This window comes from Barbatula barbatula (genome assembly GCF_947034865.1).
Source record: "Barbatula barbatula genome assembly, chromosome: 1".
Taxonomy (NCBI): domain Eukaryota; kingdom Metazoa; phylum Chordata; class Actinopteri; order Cypriniformes; family Nemacheilidae; genus Barbatula; species Barbatula barbatula.
The window spans coordinates 15,835,523-15,846,935 of NC_136766.1; the positions used below are offsets into that span (position 1 = coordinate 15,835,523).

Here is an 11,413-nt window from a genome sequence, read left to right on the forward strand (position 1 = left end):
TATATCTTATATGCACGATGCTACATTGATTTGTGATTGGTTTGACCTTGGCAACGCCAGAGGATGGATCTGTAATGCCATCTTGAGGTGATAAAAAACAAACACCCTCTATTGGGAATGAAAAAAACTAGTTAGAAATTATGATACTTTAAAACACCAGTTTTCTTCATATAATACAATACTCGATATATTAAACGTTTTATTATTTTAAAACTATTTTGGGTTTCGGAGGCGATATTTTGTGAATGCATTACAAATCTCAAGATTTGCTAAAATAATATGAGAAAATATGTGGCATTCGTCTCTTCACTCATTTTTAAAGGGGTTAATAAATAGTGTCATAACATGTGCGCATTATTTGATAACAGAACAGCGTGCGGCCACGCCCTCTTGTCAACGCAGTGAAGGGGGCGGGCTTTCGCCTCTGGATTTGGTACCAAGATGGCAACGTCCATAACACTCAGCCTGGACAACTTACCATCCGATCCGTTACTCCTGGTGCTGTCATTTCTGGACTTCAGAGATTTGAACAGGTAAACATTTTTACGGAGGCTGTTCCGTCTATCTGCTGTATAAAATACAAGTTTTAAGACTGTTTGTAGCGTAAATTAGCTGTAAAATAGTGCACAGTTAGCTGCCAGTGCTAGCAGGGTAGCTTGTTATTACTTAACCAAGTGCTAATCAAGTTTAATAGACAAATTTAATTTCACATCTATGATAAGACAAACATCTTTCACCTAGTTATCTTATGCGTTTTATGTTTGAATATAAAAGTGCATGTCTCAATGTAAATGGAATTGACATAGATGATAAGTAACGATTGCAGCTGCGGTGCATAAAAGTACGAAAGCTTTATGTCTGCTGCAACCACAATAGATGAAAATGATTTGGGTATCTTGACTAAATCCATGCTTTGATGATTCATGTTTTGGTTTTGAAATGAGTGGTGAGAATCACGTCATCACGCCGATCATCCTAAAGTTTATGTAATTTGTTTAGTTTTATTAATGCTTTGACATATAGCGTTGTAAACACTTTAATACTGAAGGCGCACTTTCATTTTTTTTACCAATACAATTAATTGTGTAATCCCTCAAAAGTTTTAGATTATATACATTTTATACCCTCAAAATACTATATTTATCTGTGTGTTTTTCTCTCAGCTGCAGTTTTGTAAGTCGTCGGTTCAATGAGCTGACAGGTCATAACCCGCTATGGAAGAGGCTTTGTCAAAAGCACTGGCTTCTAACAGAGTAAGTTCACCCTTAAATAATGAAATTCAGTTAATGATATATAAACTTACTTTATTTGTTGTAATCAAAAAGTGTTGTTATAATATTTTTTAGCAATTATGATGGCAAATGCCTTTCTGTTTCCAGGGCCGATAAGCCCCAGAGAGGCATGACCTGGAAGGAGTTGTTTCTGGGGTATTACACCGATCTGGGCCGTTACATTGACAGTTATAGCACTCTCAGGAAAGCCTGGGATGACCTGACGAGCTACCTGAATCAGAAATGCCCTCGAATGATAGCTTCACTCAAAGGTCTGTCCACACTATCAGTCCATGTTTTGAAAAACTTATTGGAAGTCATTGTAAAATACACTGAAGTTGCAATGCACGTGTGTTTATATGTATAATATGGGTAGCCTTAAAGGGGTCATGTGGCGTGAATTCTCTTCAACTCAACTGAATTTGACAAATACGAAATCTTTTATGAACAAAGAATCTTCATATGAATATTTGATATCATTTGAAAGGTCTCAGTGCGATTGGTACAATGGTCTCATCTCATTTCCACATCTGTAGAGCAGATCATAACATAGGTTTGAGGGTCTAAAGATATTCTGCTCACTGTCAAGGGTGTCTTCAAACACACATCACTATGTTTTTTCCGAAAGCATCTTTTTCTACTGTCAGGTATGCATCTTAGACTCAGAGTTGTAGACGAATCTTTGAGGATTTGGTGTTTTGTTTTTGACTAAAATCCTGTATTAGGTGGAGCATTGGGGCATGTGAGCTGAGATTTTAATGCTCCGGCTAATTATTCGGGATTAGTTTAACTGTACTGCGACCGTAGGGGCTAATATTTCCGTTTAGAAAAGCACATATGTTGTCTGACCAATCTAAATAGGGAAAGTCTCAAACCTCAGGTTATTGAAATATTTTTCTAACTAAGTGTACATAGGAAACTTTGGCATGATTATACAAAGCTACCATCAGAGGAAGTAAGATTGGTCTATTTATCTCTATGGAGTGGTCATGACTTCTGGTTAGAAATAATTCTTACTTTAATGAAGTTTTTATAGTCAAAGGGGACTAGATAAAATAATGCTTTCTGAGTATTACTAGTCATAGAACCTCTGGCAGTGACCAAGACCGACGAGTTTGTGACCGTGAGATCTGCCTGTAACGGCCAGCACGAGACTCTTAAGGGACACTGAGAATCAGATGAAGAAGTGCAATTTAGAATGAAGCAGAAGAAACAAACATTGACCCAAATTGGATGATTATTATCACTCATAATAATCAAATACACATAATATAATTCAACAAGATTTTTCTTTTTATCTTTTGGAGTCAGATAATTTATGCATTGATAAAATAACGTTAACAACCCAGAGTGTTAGAAAGACAAAATGTGCGCATGTCTTTGCCATGTCACTTGGACGCCATTGGGCAAGTGGGTGGGTCGTGGTTCTTCTTCTCTCACATTTTTTACCACCTTACACAAGTAAGATGGACGTACTTGTCAGTAAGATTGCTTTGGAACCTGATGTTCCAAATATGGTAAGGCATTACATTTCTGTCAGACACTTGCAGTATTCGACCAATCACTACGCACTGGCTAACTGGCCAGTCATAGCCCACCTCGCTTTTCAGAGCGATAAAAGTTAATGATGACTTTTAAATATTAAACTTGTGTTTCTCTTTCTTTGCGTAGAGGGAGTGAGGGAGGATGAGCTTGACACCATTGAGGCTCAGATTGGCTGCAAACTCCCTAATGACTATCGTTGCTCATATAGGATACACAATGGGCAGAAACTTGTGGTTCCTGGGTAAGATTTCTCTCTTATATTAGTGATTCAGAGTTTTAGGTATAATTCAACACATTGATATCAATGAGTGCATTTTCATGCACATTGCTATTAACCAACAACTTATGTTATATCAACACGTTGGTTAAAATATTTTAAGCAGAACCTGATTGACACACCTTGTTTTTATCTTTGGTTTCACTTTACATGTAAATGCCTTTATCAGTACTCTGTGAGTAATGTGCACATGGCTGGATGCGTAAAAAGGCAGCCTAAGTCTAGTCAATTTCAAAATCTCATCTAGATTTGATTTTCTTTTCATTGTCTACTTGTTGATTTGCATGTAATCCCTTAAACATTATTTGAAAATTAAAACAAATTAATTATTATGATTAATTGTTATAATATATATTATAAGAAAGTAGACATGCTTTCTTTAACGTGTTCCCATTTTAAAAGACACTTTGCGCCACTTCTCTCCTTCACAGGTTGATGGGAAGCATGGCCTTGTCCAATCACTATCGCTCAGAGGACCTGTTGGATATTGAGACAGCAGCAGGAGGGTTTCAGCAGAGGAAGGGCATGCGACAGTGTCTTCCGCTTACATTTTGCTTTCATACCGGCCTCAGCCAGTACATGGCTCTGGAGAGTACGGAAGGACGAATGCGCAGTGAGATCTTCTATCAGTGCCCGGTTAGATAACCACTCTCAGATCACAGTGCTCTGCAATGTATTTACACAGTTTTACAGGGCTTATTTGCGGTTGAATGATAATGAAAGTAAAACAGATGTTTCACTGATCACTGTTTATGGTGCAAAGCTAACTTCCATAGCTTCTGCAAAAAAAAAACATCACACAGTTGATGAAACAGCAGCCTAGAAGATCAGCTGGACGTTTTCTTGTGTCCACTTTTTAGGGTTAGACAAAAAGTGGGATTTTATTGACATTGTTGCAGTTTTACCAGTGAGAGGCGCTATTGTGTTTGTTTATAGCACAGCTTCTATCCTTATCAATAAACTTTTACTTAACAGGATCAGCTGGCACAAGATCCCTCCGCTATTGACATGTTCATTACAGGTAACAGTGCTAGATTTCTATTCAAATGTGTTTCACGAAACATGTTCCTAAATTCCTATTTGTGTCTCTCAGGCTCAAACTTTACAGAGTGGTTTACCTCTTACGTTGATAATGTCGTAACGGGAGAATACCCCATCATTCGGGAGCAGATATTCAGGTTGTCTATGCACCATATCTTGTTATATTAAACATATAAAATTATAAACGATATAAATGACCAGAAAGGGTTCGTTTTTAAGTTCTTAATGTCATCATCTTACATCACAAAAGCATATTATAAGTGCTAACTAGGCGGCTCCTTTATCTCTGTTTGTGTCTGTAGGTATGTACATGACAAGCGTTGTGTGGCGACAACTGGTGACATCACCGTATCCGTCTCTACCTCCTTTCTGCCAGAGCTCAGTTCAGTCCATCCGCCACACTTTTTCTTCACCTACAGAATCAGGTACATCACACAGGACTACAGTAATCCGATTCCGCCTGTTTGAGCGAGACTTAAGCTCTGCTTCTGTGTTATTCCATGTTTGTTAATAGATTGCACAGACTGTTATAAACATGCAATTGTAATCTTAAAAATGTTTTTACTTTGAAAATGTTATCTCTGAAACTAATCTCACAACGTTTCGCTTTGCTTACTCAAATAATAATAGCAGCCACCTCTGTTTCTTCACTAGTTATTCTATATTGCCAAAAATAGGGATCCCATCAGAGCAATTTGTTAGGAAAGTATATTTACAAAAGGCTGACTGGGTTAGTTGGAATGCACACAGTTCTTACTGAAATGATGAAGCTGTTCTTTGCTATTCCCAAAGTGAGCAATAACACAATGCAGCTGAGCTAAGGCTCAATAGGGCGATACAGTGGGTTAAACCTGCAACCTCTGACCTGTGCCATATGCATCAGGATTGAGATGGCAAAGTCGGCCCTGCCAGAGAACGCATGCCAGCTAGACAGTCGATACTGGAAGATCACGAATGCGAACGGAAATGTGGAAGAGGTCCGTGGCCCCGGTGTTGTGGGTAAGACCCATTCCTGTTTAGTAAGAGAACATTTTCCTCCGGTAACAAATGTTCTGTTGTCTGACAGAATCTGCAATTTTTCAGGCCATTTAATGCAATATTGTCGGATCAATAAACAACAGGTTTTGTTTTTACACTGGTGCTTTTTGCCTGTGATGTACATGCAGGTGAGTTTCCTGTAATGACACCCGGTAAAGTTCACGAATACGCCAGCTGCACCACATTCTCCACAACCTCAGAGTACATGGAAGGCTACTACACATTCCACCGGCTCAAAAACAAAGAGGAAGTGTTTGACGTTGCAATCCCACGATTCCACATGGTGTGCCCAACATTCCGTGAATCAATGGTGCGGTCGGTGAGTCAGCCTTCTCTTACGAAAATAAGCTGATGTTACCTTCACATCCAAGATACTCAAGTGTGTGGATTTGTACTTAATACTGTAGTAATTCTAAATCCCTCATTGGTTATTTCTCTCCATTTAGTGCTCTGTCAGTGAAGTTTCTGCTCCCTTTAATGATGAGAATTCATCAGACACAGATGACTATGAGGAGGGAGACATGCGTGGAATAAACATGGCTGATCCGGGAGGACGCTGTCCTCGGCACGTCTGATGCACGTTTACATGATGATGTTTGGCCAGCAACACCCACCCGCACGGTCACTCAAACAGGAGCGCAGGGGGACAAACAGAGCTTTTAGGAATGGATTGTTTATTGTTCAGCGCCTTTGTGCCTGTCACCTCTATCCCCAGTTTGTGAGGACATGTGTCTAGTGGTGTGTGTGTGTGCGCTTGTGCCTGTGAATGTGTGACATCATTGTATATATGTTTGAATCTGTAAGTGTGTTTTGTGGTCGAGTGAAAGCCAGAAAGTTTGTATGAGTGAAAGATTGATTGTACTCGGGTTTCACAAAAACCTGCTACTTATTGTACACCACACAATTGTAGTAATCCTTAAGAGAGAAATTACTGATCGTGTGTGTGTGTTGTGAGTTAACTATTCTTATTTTAGTTTGGAAGACAAATTAATCACATTTGTATGCATTGTGTGAATGTGTATATCCATTTGTGGTTGTGTTTTTACAGAGAGTTTCAGGGGAGATTCTGTTATATGAAACTGGTCCAGTTAAAGAGATAAAAGCACAGACTCAAACCAGCCTGTTCATCCACTGCATCAGCTTCAACACATTTTAGCGATCATCAAACATTTATGAGTTACTTGGTGTTTGCTGGTTAGCTGTGCAGATGACCTATTCTCACACAAATCCAGATGGAAGTACACTGAAGGTTAAATAGACCTCATCTGCCTTCTCCTTAGCTCAGATCATCGTACGGACTGGATGTAATGCAGACTTGTGCGAATAGCGAGAATTGTTTTTTTATTAATTTCTGAATTTTTACTTTTCAGGTCATGTAAATGGGCATTGTGTCTTAGCAGAGTTTCCTCATAATGGCAAGTTAAGCTTATCTTGTGTAAAAACAATATGATTTTCATGTTAAAGATTGCAGTTGTATTGTAATCATCATTTTAAAATAATGCAGTGCAGTGGGATTTTTCAGCAGTTATTATATTCTTAGCCCTATCTGGCTGGTTAAAGGGATACTTCACCCAAAAATGAAAATTCTGTCATCATTTACTCACCTTCAAATTGTTCCAAATCTGTATAAATGTTTTTGTTCTGGTGAATACAGAGAAAGATATTTGGTTTAACCAAACAGATCTCCCCCATTGACTCCCATAGTTGGACAAATTACTTTATTATTCTTTTGTTTGTACTGTTGAACACAAAATAAGACATTTTGAATAATGTAGGACAGTAAAAAGTTCTGGGGCATTTTTGGAAACCATTTTATTTTTCCTACTATGGTAGTACTGTCAGGTTTTAAGCCTTCTTCCAAATATCTTTCTTGGTGTTCATCAGAACAAATAAATGTATACATATTTGGAACAACTCAAAGGTTACAGAACTTTAATTTTTGGGTGAAGTATCCCTTTAATAACTCCCTGTTTTTTATTTTGTATATGTGATTTTTGTTATTTGGAGTAAATAAAAGGGAAATGGTGTATTGATAACTTTTTATTTTAGATCTCTGAGATCAGAATGTTTTCTACTATATAAGAACAAAGAAATCATTGATCATGTTCAAATAATCAGCTACAATGCTATTATCTCATGCTTCTGTTTAAAACAAACACTTACTGTTCTAACAGAATACGGCAGTCATTTCTCAGTGTGACCCAAACTCTAACCCTGACCCACTACGTTGGTGTCAGTTGTCATGGCAACAAGTTGAAAAGGCCTTTTGGAAGTCTGACTGATGTTTCTTTGTTTTGCTGTTTGTTTGTTTTTTGGCTTGATTCTTCTCTCATCCTGTTTTATTTTAATTTGTATATCAAAGAGTGCTTGTAAATCTGCTGTTTGTGTGCACTGATCAAAGACCGCTTGATAATATGACACATTTAGATAAGTGAATGCAACGTTTCTGCAAGTTAAATGTTCGTACTCTCTCAAAAAAAAACACTTACTTGCTTTCCTTCATTCTCAAAAAGTGGTTACATCCTTACCAAGACAACAAACATGACGGCTATCAATGTGATTCATTACATTTTGGTTTTCTAGTTATTCTTGTTTATTTAAAAAATGATGGCTAAATTTCTGTTCGTTTTCCTAGACATTATTTTAGATATTATTTCTGTATTCAATGGCCCTAGATGCCTAGACATGTAATATTATAATTTTCATGGGGAATGACCATGCAGTAAATTACTGCAGAAATTTTGTATTATGAATAAAGTAAGTGATTTAAGTGAATGATAAATTATTAGCGTTACAATCTAAACACATACCTAGTCATGAAGTTATTAATGTATTAAGTATGTAGCCTACCCACCAGATCAGTATGCTCTGAAAATTCTTATAGTGGTATCCCAAAATGGGAAAAAATCACTCTTGCGTACCTTCTCTGTATCTGTTCCACATTTTTATGATCTGCCCGCTGCTACAAGATAAGAAGGTTCTGTAGCCATCTTTAAGAATCGGCTGAAAACACATCTATTCCGTCTATACCGATTAGTTCTGAGTTTTTTCGTACTCTTTCTATCCATAAACAACAAAAACTTTTTGTATACTGTGGTAGGCTATATGACACCAGTTTTACTGCACTTATGCTTTTTGTTGTCTTTACTGTATGTTACTCCTATTGCTTCTATTATGTCACTTTGGATAAATGCTTCTGCTAAATGTAAGTATGAACAGATATTTGAAAATGTGGGATTTATAAAGGAAAATATGTTGTGGGTTTCATAAAATAATTATACATACACGACTGAAGATCATCATTTCTATAGCCTACGTGTTCAGAATCGTCGATGGTATGTTAAATGTTTGGCTAAAATATCTGGAAAACCTTTGGATTTCTTGACGAGCATTGTGGGCGTGTTTAGGACAGAGTGAGTGGACTCAAGCTCTTCAGTTTTCAGAGTTGTTTGGATTTCTCAGCAGCTCGATTCCTTCTTCACATCGGGGTAAGCCTACAGAGGAGCAATAGATAAAAAAATTGTGCCATAATGGAAGATTATTTGAAAATGTTTTAAGTTGCTTCATGGATGAGCTTTGCTTGTGAGCCAGGCTGATTTAAATTGTTATTTTAGAACTTCTAAATTCAATACTAGGCAGTATTTTTTTGCAGAAAAAAATGCTTTTTTGAAAGACAGTGGAGGATGAAATGTGTGTCTAATCTACCGTTGTTTCGACATTCTTATTTTGAGATAGCCTTGCTTTGTTGATATCACCACAAATAAAATGTATAATTTATAAATTTATATGTATATATTTTTGTGAATTTATATGATTTCCAGCTTGCTCACAGCCAATGCAGTTCTCTATATAAAACAAAAATGTTTTGTAAATCTATTATTTAATGAAGGGAAGACCAAGACCTATTGAACTAAGATATGTTGATACTCTTCATAAAAATATCCTAGTGTTCTAATTGTATAATTAATAAGTTAAACAATGGAACCCCTGCATGCAGGGGAAGCATCTATAACTAAATAAAGGTTTATTTTTTATAACTGTCAGTTTGGGGTAGGTTGTTTGTCACTCTTGTTTCTTCACAAAATCAGATGCATATTTTCTTTCTTTTTTACACGCTGTAATTTAATTTATCAATTGTTATCAAAAGTTTTTGCAGCAACAAACATTTTAGTCTATTTTGATATTTCCACGGTTGTTTTTCCTTCTTTTAACAGTTTTAAATAAAAAAATGTGTAAAAAATACTTGTATTCTCACATCAATTAACATGTTTCCATTGTGGTAAATTGCCCCATATAGGGTTTATGTTTCCATTGTGGCAAGTTGCCCCTATAGTGTAGTCAAAAATAACCTTAAACTGTGTAAATGTTCTAAAATATAGAGTGTAACAAATTGCCCTAGTTGTCATATGTGCTGTGTTCTACAAATTAAACTACAAATTAAACTGTGATTACTTTAAAAATAACCAAATTATTTTAATGATACTAATTTAAGATAGTGTGTGTATAATTTAAGGTGATTTTTTATACAGATACTAAACATGTACAATCACTTTTAGGTTGTTTTACAAAGATAAAAGCAATAATACCGTTTACAACACATGTATATAAATAAACCTCACTAAAACTTCTAGATGGCAGAGTAATGATGGCAGAAATCAAAGGAATAATAAGACATAAAACATAATTTTATTTTTAATAAAACCCTCCCCTTCATTCTCTAATTTCTCTATTGATCAGGATTAGACGAGGGAAAGTGAGGGCATTATGAAAACTTCTGTTGGAGTGTGTGTGGTGTTCAGTCTCGCTCTGGTGGGGCTTGGTATGTATTCATTTCTAGTAATTGCTACTGATTCTATTTAAAAACAAATATTTGTCTTTTTTTGCATATTATTTTCTCTGTCTCTCAAGGTTCTGCCATTAAATGCTACAATTGTATGGACTACACTGGTACATGCTCTAATATACGAGACTGCTACTACGATGATGCCTGTGTATCAGTCTATGAGAGAGGTGAACTATTTCACATACACTGTGTTTTCCTGAAATCTACAAAAATAGCACAGTAGTGCCACTTATTCTTTTTCTGAACTTTGTGTCTTCCCTCTGTTCTAGGTGGTAACACATACAGACAGTGTGTAAAATACTCTGAATGTGATTACAACACAATTAATCAGAAGTTTCCCAAAATTTCCAGCTTCAAGTTCTCCTGCTGTGCCTCTGATCTGTGTAACACAGGAACCATGTCACTGGCCAGCCACTCAGTGGTGGGAATTCTGCTCTCGCTAGCATTCTTCTGGTGGTGTGTTCTCTAAATATTCACAAAATGCTTCTGCATTGTTCCTCATTTATCTTGTGGTGGTATCATGCAGCAAAAAATCTTCCATCTTTTGAGTCAAATGGTCAAGATTTGACATCTTAAATCTGAGATGCATGATTTAACTGTGTGTGCACACTGCTAAGGCTTGTAAGCAAGTTTGTTGTTTTGCACTAAACAGTGACAGGGAAACTGTCTGATTATAACTGATTGTAGTGTGTGGCTTTCATTGTGTATAATTTTCAAAGCTAATACTTAGTGTAATACATGAAACGGGAGAATCTGATTGGACTCTAATTCCTATGCAGTTTTTTAAAGGACACAGCACTTTTTATAAATGCCCTTCATAAATGCGTTAAATTACCTTGTTTATGAATGTAATGTAACAAAAACCTTAGAAAAATGTTGTGCAATATTTAAATGTCTCTTCTCAGCATTATAATCTGCTTTTTGTTACCACTACAGTTACTTGCCAATTAAAGGAACATGCTGTTTTATGCAAATTCTGTTAATTCTCTTATGTGCAGAGATTCTAAATCTATTTGACTCCAAGGCCCCCCATTGTATTTAACAATATTCAAAAGCCCTACTCACAAAAACTAAAGATTTCTTCCCAATAATATTTTAGAGCTTGACATTAACCGGAGAAAAAGTTTCCAGTAGCTCAATGGTCAGAGCATTGGGTTCAATCCCAATTTAATTCAAAATTAAACTTAATTTCATATATTGCTGCCTTTTAAATGACATAGGGCAGCTTTAAAATACAGTTTATTTCCATTATTTCATGGCAAATAAAAAACGTCTCCGGTGACTTTTGTAACCTCGGTTCCCTGAGAAGCGGGAACGAGACATTGCGATCTAAGAGGAGGAGTTTCATATGCGGTTCTCCGCAATGTCGAAGTGACCGCTCTCGAAGGGGAACAAAGG

The 11,413-nt window shown here is 36.5% G+C and overlaps 2 protein-coding genes across 2 annotated transcripts; both read left to right on the forward strand.

Moving 5' to 3' along the window:
- The first annotated feature begins 419 nt into the window (after positions 1-419).
- Positions 420-8,455, forward strand: fbxo3 (F-box protein 3). Its single transcript, XM_079467235.1, has 11 exons — positions 420-533; positions 1,164-1,253; positions 1,380-1,543; positions 2,943-3,057; positions 3,525-3,729; positions 4,069-4,114; positions 4,187-4,271; positions 4,437-4,559; positions 5,018-5,133; positions 5,301-5,491; positions 5,619-8,455. The coding sequence occupies exons 1-11, from the start codon at positions 442-444 to the stop codon at positions 5,745-5,747; spliced, it is 1,356 nt and encodes a 451-aa protein (XP_079323361.1). The 5' UTR covers positions 420-441; the 3' UTR covers positions 5,748-8,455.
- A 1,460-nt stretch (positions 8,456-9,915) lies between these two features.
- Positions 9,916-10,986, forward strand: LOC306900707 (CD59 glycoprotein-like). The gene is made up of 3 exons (XM_079467934.1): positions 9,916-9,991; positions 10,081-10,182; positions 10,285-10,986. Exons 1-3 carry the CDS (start codon positions 9,937-9,939, stop codon positions 10,482-10,484), a joined length of 357 nt encoding a protein of 118 aa, XP_079324060.1. The 5' UTR covers positions 9,916-9,936; the 3' UTR covers positions 10,485-10,986.
- The last annotated feature ends 427 nt before the right edge of the window (positions 10,987-11,413 follow it).

Bases quoted from the DNA above. Each gene is read 5' to 3' on its own strand.
- fbxo3 (XM_079467235.1), top strand. From the start codon at position 442: ATGGCAACGTCCATAACACTCAGCCTGGACAACTTACCATCCGATCCG. The intron at 1,544-2,942 runs GTCTGTCCACAC...TTCTTTGCGTAG, and splicing joins AATGATAGCTTCACTCAAAG to AGGGAGTGAGGGAGGATGAG. The intron at 4,272-4,436 runs GTTGTCTATGCA...TTGTGTCTGTAG, and splicing joins ATTCGGGAGCAGATATTCAG to GTATGTACATGACAAGCGTT.
- LOC306900707 (XM_079467934.1), top strand. From the start codon at position 9,937: ATGAAAACTTCTGTTGGAGTGTGTGTGGTGTTCAGTCTCGCTCTGGTG. The intron at 9,992-10,080 runs GTATGTATTCAT...CTGTCTCTCAAG, and splicing joins TCTCGCTCTGGTGGGGCTTG to GTTCTGCCATTAAATGCTAC. The intron at 10,183-10,284 runs GTGAACTATTTC...CCTCTGTTCTAG, and splicing joins TGTATCAGTCTATGAGAGAG to GTGGTAACACATACAGACAG.